This window comes from Tachypleus tridentatus, chromosome 13 (assembly GCF_004210375.1).
Source record: "Tachypleus tridentatus isolate NWPU-2018 chromosome 13, ASM421037v1, whole genome shotgun sequence".
In the NCBI taxonomy this organism is placed as follows: domain Eukaryota; kingdom Metazoa; phylum Arthropoda; class Merostomata; order Xiphosura; family Limulidae; genus Tachypleus; species Tachypleus tridentatus.
Genome location: NC_134837.1, coordinates 218894366 through 218912388, shown reverse-complemented (window position 1 = coordinate 218912388; position 18023 = coordinate 218894366). Strand labels below are relative to the sequence as shown.

The 18023-nt window shown below is 34.6% G+C and overlaps 1 protein-coding gene across 1 annotated transcript in view; it reads right to left on the bottom strand.

The window, feature by feature from the left end:
• LOC143239162 (uncharacterized) overlaps nt 1-13928 on the bottom strand; it is a 63352-nt gene extending 49424 nt beyond the window's left edge. Inside the window, exon 1 of the mRNA XM_076480019.1 lies at nt 13889-13928. Within this exon, the coding sequence (XP_076336134.1) occupies nt 13889-13913 (25 nt within the window). The 5' untranslated portion in view covers nt 13914-13928. The remainder of the gene's footprint in view (nt 1-13888) is intronic.
• Nucleotides 13929-18023: the final 4095 nt, after the last annotated feature.

The window sequence follows — 18023 nt, the reverse complement described above, 5'->3', positions numbered from 1 at the left end:
TTTAAATAACATTTTATTTTCCACCTCTCTTTTTTCAGTCAAAAAGCAAAAGAAACATGTGTGTGTGTTTTATAGCAAAGGCACATCAGGCTCTTTGCTGAGTCCACCAAGAAGAATAGATCCCCTGATTTTAACATTCTAAATCCGTAGACTTACCACTATACCAGCGGACGACAGGTAAAAGTTGAAAACGAAATGCAATTACAGAATTAACGTTTTACCACTTATTAACGTAAATAACGTTTGTTTTTGTCCTAAGTAGCCAATAATGATTGAGAGTACCAAGACTGTATGTATATTTCATGTTATGATAAATCTCATCAGTATCCCCCAGTGGCCATCCCTACTGAACGATGTACATTTAAGGAACACTAAAGAAATGAAGTATATGCATTTTAAAAGAAAAATAACTTTCTGAATCATTCAATCATTGATTAAACGATATTTGACACGTGCAGATCCAACAGCCAAGAAGGGGTTAGAGGTCAAACACGTATCTCTCAGATTATAATACATTAACACAGCTGTATGGACTAGAGAAATTTCAGAGTGTAGAGCAGATTTTCATTGCAGATAAAGACTTCGTTTACCAGTGGACATCGTCTTTGATGACGATTTTTCCTTCAGAAGGTTCTTCTTCATGCTTGTTAGTAGAATTTTCAACTTACTGATCTCCTTGGCGGTGGCTAAATGGACGTACACAGAAATATTTTCGGAAGGAGATCAGCTGTTACAGTGCAAATCAACAGACTAAAATAATATGTTTTACATGTACTAAAAGATAAAACACCAATTTATAGTTTTAATAAAAATTACTTAAAGTATTTATTTTAACTACAATGCTATGTTTACATCATAAGTGCAATTTGTTGTGAAAGGTAAGGGGGCAAACCCTCCTCTCGTCCCCTCCTACAGACGCCCATGGATAGCGATGCTAGAATTGGGTTTCCACATCGTCTACTACCTGTATTAAATTACTGCATTTGACTTTCTCATGATCACATTTTACGTTTATTTTCTATTATGCTGTGATACCATTGTCAAAAGATCTTTATAAATGTTTTTCATTTAGGACGACTTTCAGATTAGAAACCATTTTCTTTACAATCCAGTTCCTTCTAACAACTTTTAAGAAGATATTTTACACCAGATTATCTCGAGTTTGACAGAAAATTATTACAATATAAAATCTAACTGTTTATTACAACAGTTTGAATATTCAACGATTACTTGCAAGTTGTATGGTTACAGCAACCAAAATAACATAGTTCTACTTCTAAGCATTACATTAAGCACTGCTAATCTACATGATCTAGAACATCCTTCAAGTCTAACTTTGCTCAACTGGAACCATTAAACACTGCTAATCTATATGGTCTAAAACATCTTTCAACCCTAACTATGCTCTGCTGGAATTAAACAGTTCGACTCTTGTGTAAAGTTTACATATATGAGCATTTATAGCATTCTTTCTTTTGAGCATTTGTTTCTTAGTCAGATTCTTTTAGTTGACATTTAAAAAATTCTAACGTAACAACATGCTAGCCTCTAAGCGTAAACAATCCTAATACACAATGGTATGTTCCTAACAACGTGTATATATAATATATACCAAATAGTTTTCGTATAGGCCCAGTGGTTAAAGCGCCCGACTCGTAATCCGAGGGTCACGGGTCTGAATCCCTGTCACTCTAAATATGCTCACCCTTTCAACCGTATTGGTATTATAATGTTACGGTCAATCCCCCCATTCGTTGGTAAAAGAGCAGTCCAAGAGTTGACGGTGGGTGGTGATGACTAGTCTTACACTGCTAAATTAGGAACGGCTAGCGCAGATAGCCCTCGTGTAGTTCTTGATGACGAGATATATTTTTAGTCCTTGTGTAGCTTTGCGTGAAATTCAAAAAACAAACATTTTTTGCACACAAAAACACGAGACAGCTTTTAAAAAGAAGCGGTATTATCGACTTCAGATGGTTTATTGTCGGCTTCACCTTTTCAAGTGTCAAAGTTGCAAAATTTTTCGGTTAGTCTTTATCTTTACAGCAACCAATTATCACAAATTAGTTGGTCTTTGTCATCACGTCGACCAACAATCACGAATAATTGGCCTCCATCCTTACGTCAACCAATCATTACAGTTATCGCTAGTTCCTACGAGCACACACTTCGTTCAAATTCGACGCAATACTTAATGAATTGTCAAGTTTTCCTTAAGGTCTTTAATGAAAATGTTGTCAATTGGTCGAACAGGAGATGCTAGGTAAATGATTGGTATAGATTGTCGAACTGATGATTCAATTACATATACAGTTTTGAGACTTCGCAAGCACAAATATCGTAAAGAAAGTTAAAAATTATACAATTGTATAATTTATCACGAAGTCATCACGAAGATAATATTTAATAACACAATAGAATATTGTGGTCTGAATGAATATATAAAGAAAAACTAGACGTTAAAAGACCTTTAAAATGCTCCCTTGTGCACGTGGCTTTAATTAATTTAATCCTAAGTTTGATTCTCGCTCAACATGGCCAGGTGGTTACGGCGCTCGACTCATAACCTGAAAGTTGCAGGTTCGAATCTCCAAACATGCTCGCCCTTACGGTGGGCGATTTGAATGTCGATAGGTTCTTTACAGCCGTGGAGGCATTATAATGTGACAGTCACTCCCACTCTTCGTTGGTAAAAGAGTAGCCCAAGAGTTGGCGCTGGGTGGTGATGACTAGCTGCCTTCTCTCTAGTCTTATACTGTTACATTAGGGACGGTTAGTGCATTCTCCCGCTGGGACAACGGTAAGTCTTCAGATTTAAAATGCTAAAATCAGGAGTTCAAGTCCCCTCAGTGGACTCAGCAGATAGCCCGATGTGGCTTTGCTGTAAGAGCCCTCCCTCCACACCTCAATAGGTTTCTTTGAAAGCCACATGAAATAGTTTTAATTGAGTAATTAAGTCTAGAAGACAATGTAGACTTGCCGCCTTACAAGTTTCATGCTGCTTGGGAGAGACGGCAAGAACAATGAACATTACTAACATTCGTTCCACGCCAATGCGAAGACTTCATACTGTAAAAAGTAAAAAAGCAGATGAAAAACAACAACTACAGAACACTGAAAAATGTTTATTGATAGGTTCTTTTTTCTTTGTTTTGTTTCTTTGAAGTTGAGCACAATGCTACACGGTCGGTTACCTGTTTTCTTTCCATTACGGGTATCGAAACCAAGTTTCTAGGGTTGTAAGTCTGCAGAAATACCGTTATGCCACTGTAAGCGGTCCCTTTACTTACCATTTTTTCCACACTGAATGTTTATAATATCGAGAAACAGAGAAAGATAGTTGATATTTTTAATAAAACTAGAACCCCTGATTTTCGATTATAGTACACAAATAAAATTAGAAGTAAAACATTAAGAGGTTCATGGGTAATCAGAAGTTCGGTATGTCACAATAAGACAAATTTGGAGCCTTACTACGTAGTTGCGGTCAGTGTCGTTATGTCCGATCGTATTTTATCTACAGGTTGAGTATCTTGATAATAGTCCTGCCCTCTACAGTTTCCATTCCAGAACCTCAGCCGTGAGGCTGTCGTGGTTAAAGGACACAACCACTCCTTATTTCAACAGTCCGATCGCACATGGGTCCTGAGATATATCCAGTATGTCTTTGTATAGAATGTCATAAATACCCATCTTATTTTCCATATGCTTGAGGTTTTGTTTGTTTGTTTGTTTTAAATTTCGCACAAAGCTACTCGAGGGCTATCTGTGCTAGCCGTCCCTAATTTAGTAGTGGAAGACTAGAGGGAAGGCAGCTAGTCATCACCACCCACCGCCAACTCTTGGGCTACTCTTTTACCAACGAATAGTGGGATTGACTGTCACATTATAACGCCCCCACGGCTGGGAGGGCGAGCATGTTTGGTGCGACCGGGATTCGAAGTCGCGACCCTCGGATTACGAGTCGAACGCCTTAACACACTTGGCCATATGCTTGAGGTATGCGAAAGTTGATATAACGTGGAAGCAATCTGTGACAGAGAAAGATCCATCATGATTGTGTGCATATTGGCCCTTATATTTGTCTACTCTCGTGTAACATGACGACGCACATTCGTCACAATGGCTGAGATACAACTCGTTAGAGGTCTCTTTCCAGATAGTCCTTGTTCCTCATCTGTATTCACTTGTTTTTCAAATATGAGGCATCTCCCTCTTGAAAACTCTAACTCCCCTAAATGAACACATCTTTATGATTTAAGAGTACATATATCTGTCGCCGGAGAGAACTATTACGTACCATTCCCAAAGCGGTGTCAGAGGTCAAACAGTGTCAAAAAAGGTAGTTTGGAAGTATTCCTTCCATCGTGACATTATATAAGCTGTGAATGTTTGGCAAATGGCTGTTTTGACTATAAATAAACTGTTTTAAAACTGTAAAATTCACCAAAATAAAAATGAGGGGTACAGAATACCTATATAAGGATGCAATCTTATCTCACAGCAATTACTGCAAAATGTATAATCTTATTTACACAGAAGGTAAGGTACAATTAACATTTTGTGCCATCTTCCGTTTCAGATTTGAAAATGAGAAAAATAGAAAATTAGAATGATTTAAACTACTGTCTGTATTTGTTCCTGTGTCAATTCTCCATGAAAATAGAACCACAAATACTAACTAGAAATATTATTTCTTTTTTTACAGCAAAGTCACACTGGGCTGTTTGCTGTGTCAACTGCAGAGAATCGAACCTTGGAATTTTAGATTGGCAAGCCGTAGACTTACTGTTGTTTCACCGGGGAACAAACTGGGAACTTACTGATACGATGTCAATATTATAACCAGACGATAAAACACACAAGTTTCCTTTCCTGTTTCGGTCGTGTTAAGCACAAAGCTACACGGTAGGCTGTATGTAATGTGTCTACAATAAGTATAAAAATCCAGTTTTTAGCGTTATAGGTAAATAAGTCTCCAACAGTATCCTGTGGTTTATTGAAAGCCCGAGGTTATTCATAAAGTTGTGATAAACAATTGAACACATTTTAAGTTCCTAATTCTACCACCAAGTGACGATGGAAAAAAATGAATTTGTGAACAACTTCCTTTTCTACAACAATTTAAATAAGTCTTAAACCTTTTATCCTGACTATGTTGTATGCTACGAGAAGCATATTCAAACAAACAGGGGTCGATAAAATGAATTCGTAAATGATGTGTATCTTGTATCTCTTATTTACTAACATTTACTCAGGACGAACAACAAAGAATCAGTGCAACGATTGCCCCGACATCTATGGGTGTAACACACCATCCACATGTAAAAATAAATACCTATAATCAAAGTTTAATATAATTCCTCACTATTATAGCAAGTTGCTTTAATTTTAAGAGTGAAACGATATTTATTTAGGATCACTAACTATATTGAAAAAGGTAAACAAAAGTTTTACCAACAGAAAAGTTGATATGGATTAAGAATTTACTCATTTAACGTTCACTTATTCTGAGACTAAGCTCAAAATAGGCGCGTTTTCTAAACGCAACAAGAAATATATGTATTTGTAATAACAAGAAAGGCTAAACCTAACGAATAAATGTAGTAATGAAATTAACTGTAAGTTTCATAAACTTATAGATGCTTACACGGTGAAAAAATGTTTTAGAACAGCAATTTGAAATATAATGATTGATTATTTGTTTGCTTGTTTTAGCCTAAAACATACATATTAGGCTATTTGCACTTTGTTCATTGTGGGAAAACGAAACCTGGAGTTCAGCGTTATAATTCTTTACACTAACAGCTGATCCACTAGGAGGCGAACCTGACAATTTAAAATTTAACGATTGAAAAACACAGGAACCCAGTGCGAATAGCGCACTTAAAAGTTACTAACTAGTTACAGGTTGCATCTAGAAAATCTTGTTATGAGTGAATAAACCAACAACAGCTGCTTTTAAAACTGTTTCTATTATTTTGTGTCCAAGAAGAGGGAGAGTACGAATGTCTCTGAGACCTGTATTTTTAGAATCACTTATCGATAATTAGACTTTTGGGATACCCTAAATATGTTAAATCCTTCATTGACACATGGTTCAACAAAAACAGATATAATGAACATATCTGTAAGGGGCAGTAGTCACTTGATGACCTGCATAATGTGATATGTCTGTTTGTACTGTTAAAACACGACTACTCAGCACCTAGCCACCAATTATTTTACAAATAAGATACAAAAAAGTTTTAACTAACCAATGCTGGCACGAATCACTTTTCTAACAATTCCTTGGGAAAAAAAAAAAAAAAGCTAATTTTTATTGGTTAAACTGCGTACTTCTCCTTCCGTTAGTTTTACTCTCCACATACTAATACATTTCGTGAGTTTGTTTATTTAAAGTGTCTGTCACATGCTTTTAGTTAGCATGAGTGTAGCGTGTAAGGTGCAGAAAACAATTATCATGGTTATAAGAATGTTGAAACTACATATTAATAGTCCATTCAGGAGTAGATTAGAAATCAATGAGTAACTTTGAAAAATGTAAAAAGCATTATTTTCATCAGATCCGCTTCTAGGTTATTGAGTTGAGTTGAAATTTTCGTATTCTGCTAAGTTGGGATAGAATTTTTGCGTGGTCTTGATCATTTTTAAAATTGCCACGAGATTAAAATTTGTTGAGCTCCAGAGGCTTATACGGCCTAAAATAAAACGACCAAACTTTTCTTTATCTGAAGAGCAAGACCAAGCCTTTATAGAAAGTTGCAAGCAGGAGGTCAGTAAAGATGTCAGCCTACTAAATAAATTTAAATGCATTGTTAATTGAAACTTCTAGTTTTGTTTGATAATGCAAAACAAATTCAGGTTCTCGCAACTACCGTGCAATATCTAGGACTGAGGAAATGGTTTATTATTTAAATTAACATCAGATGTTAGGGACCGTTCACAATTGTTGCTATTTAAAATTATCACGGGCCAGGCATGGTCAGGTGATTAGGGCGCTCGACTCGTGATCTGAGGGTCGCAGTTTCGAATCCAAATCACACCAAACATGCTCGCCCTTTCAGCTGTAGCGACGTTATAACGTGACAGTCAATCCCACTATACGTTGGTAAAAAGTAGCCCAAAATCTGGTGGTGGTTGGTGATGACTAGTTGCCTTTCCTTTAGTCTTCCACTTCTAAATTAGGGGCGGCTAAAGCAGATAGCCCTCGTAAAGCTTTGCACGAAATTCAAAAATCAACCAACAAACAAAATTATCTCTAAGTGTGTGTGGATCATTTGAGAAAACAATGGTTGTCGCTTTTAATCTATTACCTTATGATGCTTATAAATAACCGATAAAGTTGATTTGTACACTTATTTGAGCACCTAATTGCTCAACAGTAATGTAATTTTGTTCTTTTACCACACGTACTTCTGTGGAGAAATGATAAAAAAGTAAAACTACTATTTTGTAGCGAGTTCAGCTTACAAGCATATATTATTCCATGTATTATATACAAGTTTCATTTCCCATTCTTGATGGTAGAACAAATCGTTCTTATATAACGACCGTTTGTCACTTTTTCTTGCACAAATATAATATCTGCCAAAACCATTTTAGTTAAAATAAATGAACAAGAAATGATCTTAACGGATGCTCAAAGTATGAAGAAGTACATATACAACTGACAGACACACGTACATGTTACTGATATCTGAGTTTAAAAACATCAGTTTCTTATTTATCAAAACATTTCAAATTTTCAGTGGGGCCAAGCCTAGCTGCTGTGTGTGAAATATCTGGTATCACACTCCATGGGCAGGGATCTGTATCATGTCCTCCCTATTAAATAAGTCTCCCGCTGGGATAACGGTAAGTCTACGGACTTACAGTGCTAAAATTAGGGGTTCGATTCCACTCGGTCAGATAGTCCGATGTGGCTTTGCTATAAGAAAAACACACACAACCTATTAATAAACTTGATCCGTCCATGTGGTAGAATTAGTTATATGCACATGCAATGAGTCGAAGTTGAACTTATAGATTCTGTAAATAGCACCTTAACGTTGGGCCAGCGCTTCCGGATACTTGTACCATCCTGGAAAAATCAGTCCAGTTTCACTAGCCACCAGTGTAATCCGAAATTAGAGAAACTGATATGATATTAATAGTATATATTTCCACTAAATTATAAAAATAAAAAATGTCCATCATCAACCCACCATAATGAAAGTAAAAAAAAAAAAAAAAGTAGTAACAGGTGTAGATTAGACGGATTCTCCTCGTCTATATTGCATAATTAATAGTTTTTCTTGGTTTTGTTTTTAAGCTAGAAATTTTTAGTTCATGTCGAGAGAATTGTGACTGGTTTTGTCTTTGTATGCACCATCAGTTCACTTTAATGATATTTTAGCTAGACGTTACAGTCCTTTTGATTCATTCAGGTCATTTTTACTTCCCTTTTTATTTCAATAATTTCCTTTTGTAGTTCTTTTGTTTTATAATCTTTCCCTATTGTTCATCGAACTTCAATAAGTAAAATTTCTCGTCCTCCATCAAACTTTAATATCAGCAATACTTCTGTGGATCTTATGTCTCATACTAGTTTATTTGTTTTTGAACTTTGCGCAAAGCTACACGAAGACTATCTGCGCTAGCCATTCCTAATTTAACAGTGTAAGACTAGAGGAAAGGCAACTAGTTAGTCATCACCACCCACCGCCGACTGTTGGGCTACTCTTTTTACCAACAAATAGCGGGATTGGCCGACACATTATAACGCCCCCACGGCTGAAAGGGCGAACAAGTTTGGTGTGATGGGGATTCGAACCCGCGACCCTCATATTACGATTTGAGCACCTTAAACGCATGGCCATGGAGAGTATCTCTCACTAGTAGTTCCTCTCTCAACTTACTATTTTCTTCAGTTTTTACTGATGTAATATTAGTTTCATACTCGATCTTCTTCTAATTTACTCATTTTCTTTCTTGATATTCTTGTAATCTTCCATCTCTTTCTCCTTATTTTTCCCAATACCGTCATTTACAACTGATTTTCGATCTCGCTTTGTCACCATCTTTAAATATGTTTGTTTGTAATTTAAGCACACAAAAGTACACAAAAGGCTATCTGTGCTCTGTCCACCACGGATATCAAAATCCTATTTTTAGCTTTTGAAGTCCACAAACTTATCGCTGTACCCGTAGAAGGCTCATCTTTAAGTTTAGTTTTGATTGTGTTTCAACTTTACAAATAATATTTTAACTTCTGAAACCAATTTTGTAACGGTCTCTTTCGTTAGGTGGTTTCCTTCAGATTATTCGGTAAAAATATTGCAAAGTGTAGTTCTTTAATCATAATGAAAGCGTTTTATTACTTCAAGTACAACATACAACTTATTCACGTTACATTCGCTGATAGATCTAATTTCAAAAATATTTTAATAGAAATTCCGAAACTAATGATAGACCTAACACTCATATAAAACTAAGTAGTCACCTGTTTATCTTTGCCACTTTACCGATATACTGATTGAAAACTGCAGTGGCTAATACACTCACTATTTCAGTAACCTATCAACCATACCGTAATACACTCACTATACTGTTACAATATTTTCCAAAGCCTTAATAAACTTTGAACATCACATATTCGTCTAAAATGTGGAACTTTTTGCATAGCAATAACGTCACGCTGAACAACGTTTATTACTTCTTCCCATTATTCTCGACAAGAAGGTGATGTAAAAGGAGTGGTTACAACGTCAAGATGGTACAGGAAACGTACCATAAATGTGCGTAAAATACCGAAAATGTTTTGCAAACAATTTTTTCTTCTTTTATCGCACTGATTGCATAATGACCATTCCAGTCACTTATAAAACAATAATTATCCCTGAAAATAAACCTTTTTACTGCTTTATAATCATCAAGTTCTCTTCTAGTAAGAAAGAAAGGAAGGACTAAAGCAGTCCCCGCCACATTGGAAAAGCTAACTTCCTGTTCCTATTCACTAAATTCATCTATTAGAAAAAATATCCAAAAGATATTATGGATAAGCGATTCGAATATGCCCTGTAACAGTTTCTAGCCAAAACAATTATAAATGTCTAACTTAAAATATCAAAAAGACAGCTCAAAACAATATTCAGTATACGAAAGTTATTTCAAAGAATAAACTTATTTAACATCAATAACCCAGAGTGAATTAGATCACTACATTGAATTAGTAATTTCTGCCCGTGAATTTACCTTTTTGCTTACAGTAGTATAAATATGATTAACTACATACCAGCGATGGACAGAATGATTTGATCTACAAGTGATTTTTTTTCGCGTCTCCTTCGATTTGTGTCGATAGTTTTCACTATTGCTTGTTAGGAGCCTACATAAGTAACTATTTCATTTTAGATCACAAGTTAAAAAAAACAAAACCTCACTGACTTACTGGAAAGGGTTCAAAGGAGAGCCGGTAATGCGACTCTGTGGATGGTTGAGTTATAAAGATAGGTTAAGATCTCTTGTTTTATCTCGGGAAAAGATGGATAAGAAGTGATATTACTGAAATTATAAATACTATACGGAAGACAAACGGAATAAAATTACTCGATTTCTTTGTGTTGAATGCTGAAGGCATGTGAACACGAAATTAAGATTTATGGAAGCTAGGCAAACTCCAGTTTTATTTTTCTGACAATGTGATTAGTTATGGAGTGAGTTGCTTTCAGCAGTAGCGAAGTCTGACATATTACAATAAACTAAAGGAAGGATTAACGATTTTCTGAAAAAATAAGAATAAATGTAATTTTATATTTCTTTTTACTGGAGTTGGGTGAGCAGCAAGAGCGTCGTTTACTATGGGGCTATCCTCTCTTTTAATATTATAATGTTATCACACATAAGGTAACTGAATAACTAAAGAATAAATGAACTACACAAAACTTTAGTATCCCCCTTCACGGATTTTTTTTGAAATGACGTTAGTTGTGTGAAATGACACTATGGAGGGCCACCGACTGCCGTTTTCTTATATTATAATATATATTTTCCTCTTGTACAGTAACTATTAAGTTGAACGTCTGGATACCTAATATATGAAAATTCTAGAATGAAACTTAAATAAATACTTATACTATCTACTAGAAAAATAAATAAATAAATGTATAAATCGTAAATAAAACGAAAATATTACAATTTTAGAAATTACACAAAAAATGTAAAACTTTAATTTGACGTCTCGTTCCACCACCCCCCACTCCTCCTTAGTTACGTCGTTGGCGAATCACGCTCACAAATGATGTCATCGAGCACGTGGCATTCAAACCAAAAGTAGCACGCTTGGGGATTAGTGATAGTTCTGTTTGTGTGTTTTTTTATCACATGGTAAACTAACTGAGATCGATGTACAAAATCATATACGAAGAGTCAAAAATATTAAATTGTTAACCTGTATTATAACATCGTACCAGTATTCAATGTTTATAGAAGTACGAAACCTATCGGTGGTTAAGCTTAGCTACGATAGCTTTGTTTCGTTTTGTTGCAAGCTTTTAGTTTCAATATTTCTAAACGTTTGAAACAGGGCGGAAGTTGTTATAATCTGGAAAATGAAGGAGTGGAAGGCGAAGTATCAACTCGAATAACGCGAAACAGTGAATTGATGAATAATCAGCGACTATTCAAGAAGCGAGTCAGTTTAGTATCACAAATATTTAATGTTAAAAGTGAAAGCTATCGCGTTTATCTCGCTTATTTACATTAATTTTACTGTTAAGTCAATTTAGCATTTAAAATACCCCTTCCCAGTAGTTTGGGGTTAAGTCCGAAGGCTTCTAACTGTAAAAAATGAATTTCGACACCACAATGACAAAACTAATTTTGTAATTTTAATGAACAAATACATAAAATATAAGAAAGCAAATAGTTCAACTTCATTTTCTATTAATATATAATTGAAGTTTCGAAATAAATCTACCCGAAATAATCGTATCTCGTAATCAAATCAAACATTTTTCAACGTAACTGAACACGACATATGCGCTACCTATTGATAGATGTTGGGAAGCTGGCAGTCGCAATTAGATAACGCCGGCAAATGTAACAGTAATGACACTTTAAGTTAAGAATTTACACAATATGAAAATACTCATTTACAGACTGTCCGTCATTATTACACTTTTGATTTATGTTAAATTTACGTGCTATACTGTAAAGTATAGAAATTATATATAATTTATATATAAAGTATCGCGTCTTTATATGCAGACATCTGCACTTTTCAGATTCAAAATACTGTTTTAACGTGGTCTAAATGAAAATTAATTTATTTTTCTGACGAACAAATTTATGACTTCTCATACTGAAATGTTTATTGACGCTCGATCTACTTTTCGAAATTTTAAACAAAATCAACAAATAATTTATGTTCAGGCGGATACTGGTAATGTTACTCTTGTCACAAATCGATGTGACTACGGTAACATAAAAGAAGCAAACATCATTCTGGTTGGTAGCGAATCTTCTTACAAATGTTGACTTCCCACTTACGATAATAGCATTATCGGACGCTTTATACAGTCAGAAACAGAACATAAATTTGAATATCGAACCTATTCGTTATAATAAAGATAAAATTTTGCAACGAAATAAAGAAAATTGTAGGCCTGAGGGGAGGATGAAGGAACACAAGAAATAATGAGAATAAAATCGACAAACTTTGTTACTAGTTTTAAAATCAGTTTCGGGCTTTTGTTGCATCTTTTTTTTTTCTCTTTGGATATTTCGTTGCAAAATTTTATCTTTATTACAACGAATAGGTTCGATATTCATATTTATGTTTTGTTTCTGACTGTAAGCAAGTTTTACAGTACATTTAAAATAATGTTGTCTCACAGCCTAACACTGTCAAAAATATACAAAAATTATTATTTAAATAAATCACATATGTAACAGTTGTAATAACGAGTTACTGACTAACATGCTCCACCGGAGAGTTATTAAATATAATCTATACTCTTTAATATTATAACCATAATAGCTAATGTTTTGGTTTGAATACTAAACATACTTTTTAGTTATGAAAGTTACCAAATTTCTAATAGTTGATGGATGATTTTTTTTTCACAAATATGTATGATATGATGCCATTCTTTAAGTTATGTGTAAGTGTTGGTATTAAATATTGCTGCGTCCTCTGCAGGAGATTACTAATAATCATATTCAACGTAAATGCTTGACAGGTAATTGGACACGTCTGGTAATAGAGAGAAGTTCTGGGACTTTTTGTCTGTTACATTTCAGACGTTACTAGCAGATTTAAACTTACATACTTCTTTAGTTGTTCTCGAAACTTATAATCGTGTTCAGCATGCACACGCCGCAACGTGCAGTTTGAACACCATAATACAAATAACCTGTAAATTTTCAACTATATCGTATCTGTATAAATAACGTTTTCACATTTGAAGCTATTACACATAAATATGATTACAGCAAAAGTCCAAAGCTTTAGGACTTTTTTTTAATAAAAAGCTATATGCCTTAACTCATACAGTTTCTTGGAGTATTAAAATAATCATAATATAATTTTACTTAATTGTATTCAAAGTATAAATGTGACGTTAATTTTATCATGGTCCCTAAAAGCGAGTATCCAAACAAGCAATTGAGCCGTAACACGCGGCTGGGTACGTATATCAAAGTACCGTACACCTACTCTCATATTGCAGAAACTCTTTCAATTACAGTAAACAACTGGAAAATCTATCACTCGTTTATGATATTTGTGATTCTATGACTTCTTTATTATGCATACTGTTATATGTGCGGTATAAAACAATTTATGCAATCCATAATACACACAAATATATTAAGTAAAAATGTACAATTTATTGGTTCCACTTACCCAGCCAATGCACCGTCCCAGACATCCGCGCCCTGCTGTCGATGAGACAACAGTCGTTAGGTGAATTGAGTTGGTATTTTCTATTGGCCGACTTCACCCAATAGTGGAGCGTCACAGTTTATGTTTTAGGCAGACGAAGTATAATCTTGTTATCCCCGCACGTGGCGTTGTATCCATGCTGTTGATAGTTTCTATTTTGCTGTAGACGGGCTTGCGGTTAGCTTGCACGTGGCATGGAATATTTTTTTTCTCTTTTTAATAAATTTAGATTGTTACGAATTTAAACATATATTTCAAACATAATAATTTTGACTTTTCTTTACCTTATGATTGGAATTCAAGTATTTTAACAACATATAAAAAATCATTATACTAAGCACTATGTAATATAACTACGAATTACGTTGCATATCTAGTAATGGTTAAAATAAAACTAACGAGCCACTAGTTATCAAAATAACTTATTTTACGTCAATAACATGTTTAACAGTCATCTAGAGTGAGAAGAAAGTAAACCATACAAACCAACATAAATACCACGTTCAAGTGATTTTCTTTGTCATTCTAGTCAAAAGAACAGTCATCATTCAGAAGGACACTTTATCACCAATGAGCTATAAAACGTGGAAATTATGTTAAATCTGATGTGTAGGCGGATGTCTTAAAATGCATGCACCTTCGAATAACGGAAATAATATCGTACAATATGCAGTAGCAAGAATTATTGTTGTTTGTTTTGAAGTACAAAGCCACACAAGTATCAAAATCCGGTTTCTAACAGTATAAGTCCAAAGACTTGCTACTGAGGGGAGAGCAGCAAGACTTAAATTTCCCCATGTGTAAATGCTAGACTTCAAATATTCTTGCCATAACCGTAAAATTATCAATGGGATATACACTTGTGGGTTAATTACTTTATTTATTTATTACAGGGTCCCGAATAATATATGAATCGCACACACAAATCTAAACAAAAATATCTTTAAAACTACATTCTCTAGCGACTCATTGGTAAATCTGAAGGCTTATAATATTAAAGACCAGATTACAATACCTATGAGGGTTACCTCGCAGATAACCCATTGTGTAGCTTTGTGCTTAACAACAAAACAGTATGTAAATTACACAGGAAAATAGTGATTTTTTTTCTTGTTTGGTAATTTTCTACGTTGGACGTTGTTAGAGGCGTAAAATTAAAGTTATTCAATATGTAGTAACCATTGGTAGTGGTAGTTAACAGTATGAAAACAAGTCGAAAAGTTATCAGTAAAGACTACAGTTTAAGAAACTCTGTATTAGTGATTCACAAACTTTTCTCTTTTTTTCCTCTTGCAGCTTTCCTCAAGTGGGACAACGGTCAGTCTATGGATTTGCAATATTAAATCAAGAGCTCGATTCTTCTCGGTGGACATAGCAGCAAGTGTGGCATTACTACAATTAAAACTCAAATCTCTTGGGTCTATGGTGATCACATACACGTACAGGCTCATTTGTTCTTATAGATTTAGTGAACCACTTTAAGTATACATTTATTTGTACGGTACACAGCCTTTTATAACCCACTTCAAACATAATACTTTCTAAATTACAAAATCTGAGAAACGACCAATTCTGAGTCTATGTTAATGTAAATATAGACTCACTGGAAATAAGTAAATAGAATAATAATAACACTTTCCTACACATCAAAAGTCAAAATTCAGAGCGCTGATTGGCCCGGCATGGCCAGATGGTTAAGGCACTCGACTCGTAATCTGAAGGTTGCAGGTTCGAATACTCGTCGCCCAAACATGCTCGCCCTTTCAGCCATGGAGGCGTTATAATGTTACGGTCAATCCCATAATTCGTTGGTCAAAGAGTAGCCCAAGAGTTGACGGTGGGTAGTGATGACTAGTTGCCTTCCCTCTAGTCTTACACTGCTAAATTAGGGACGGTTAGCGCAGATAGCCCTCGTGTAGCTTTGTGCGAAATTCAAAAAACAAACTAAGCAAATAAACAGAGCGCTAATAATCCCATATCCTGCATACCGTGTAGTATTAAAACTCGACGGTTTCATAAGGACACAGGTGGAGGAGACGCTGCCGCAACCCCACATGCCAGATGAGACCTACGGTTCTGATTAAATTGTTGTTACTAAATTATTATTATTAACGTCACCATGGAATTTCATTAACTTTAGTTTATGACTATTTACATGCAAGAAAGACATAAATCAACTTTCAACGAATAGTATTGCCGTGTGTGTGAAGCGAAGTTTAATGTTTCAACCAAATTCCACTAAATATAGCAATGCGCTTAACAACAACCAAACCATGAGCTAGGAAAGACAAAATACTTTGTAATATTACGATTTTTTTTTTTTTGTAGAATCGCCCGCAAACCACTCGAAGACTGTCTGTGCTAGCTGTCCTTAATTTAGAACCAATTCTTGAGCAACTATTTAACCATCAAAAAGCAGGGTTGACCGTCACATCACGCCTCTGAAGCTGAAAGGATTAGCATGTTCAGTGACTGATTTCGAGACGATGACCCACATATTGCGAGTCCAGCGCCCCAACCAATTCGTTCATGCTTGGCCTTTACCATGAAAGATCTAATAATAGGATGTAAATGAAAAAATTATCTTATGGAACCAATCCAGATAAATACTAGAATAAAAATGTACAAATTTAAAGTGTAAACAATTTTAGTACAAACACCGGACAAAAAGTACATGCAGTAGTTGCTGGCAGACTACTCATCAATACTTTGTGAAAAAGCGTTTCGTAAACTCAAAAAAGTTTAAATGTTCTTGGAAGTATAACACTACGATGGGATATAAATGGATAACAAGTAATTTCTATTAGCTCTATGGTATGGTTATATGTACATTGATAGTAAAAGTGAGATGATGAAGCATAAACTAACTAGAACAAAAATTAAACAATCGTAGGTGCTAATATATACTCTAGATTTATTAATAAATGGTGATAAATCTTTTACAGACGCGCAGAAACTCAATTAAAGTTAAAATATAGATATATATATATTTAAAAATTGAATTTTATATCACTATACATTTTCTACTACATAACTAAAGTTTCACAATAAAAAGGAAACTAGATTTTGATACCCGTAGTGGGCAGAGCACAAATATCCTATTGTGTAACTTTGTGCTTAACTTTAAACAGACACAAATGAGAATAACTCCTTTATCAGTAACTCACTAAATCATTGTTAATTTACAAATACTTAAGAAAAATATGCATACATTTTCACTGTTATGTTTTAACATATTATTTACTAACTAAATATTTTCTGTCTTACAATTATTTAACGAATTTGAATAGTTTAAATTTGTGAACTTTCTTTTCACTGTGCAATTTTCGTTCCATTTTTCATCTTATGAAATGTCCTTTAAAATATTGTAGTACAATTTATTTTTCTGAATTTCGCGCAAGGCTACTCGAGAATTATATGCGCTAGCCGTCCCTAATTTAGTAGTGTAAGACTAGAGGGAAGGTAGCTAGTCATCACCACCCACCGCCAACTCTTGGGCTAATCTTTTACCGACGAATAGTGGGATTGATCATCACATAATAATACCCCACGGCTGAAAGGGCAAGCATGTTTTGGTGCGACGGGATTCGAACCCGCGATCTTCAGATTACGAATCGAATGCCTCAACCACCTGGCCATGCCGGGCCGTTTTAGTACAAAGATAAGGTATTTATTTTGTTCTACAATAGGCTATCTGCATTTTGCCATCACGTCAATGATGTGAACACTTTATACATCAAGCTTGTTCTGTATTTACCTGCGTAATAACATTCATGCTGTTAGAAAAATACGTGGATTAAAAAATCAATTAAAAACAAAAAAATACAAAACTCTATAATACGGAGCTGTCGAAAGACGGACATCTTCATAATTACTCTATGATGTGAAAGCATGTGTTCATGCGTAAACAAGTACCAAGTACTTATACATTAGTTTTTAAGTTTGCACTTCATGTCTGTGATTTTATTTTTTATTTGATTGAAAATACTTTTTGATTTTTTCTTCTCTTTCTCTAAGTTTATCTATACATTGTATAACTTTATATTATTTTTGCAACTAATGTTATTGTATTACTAAAAAAATAAAGCGTCCTCTT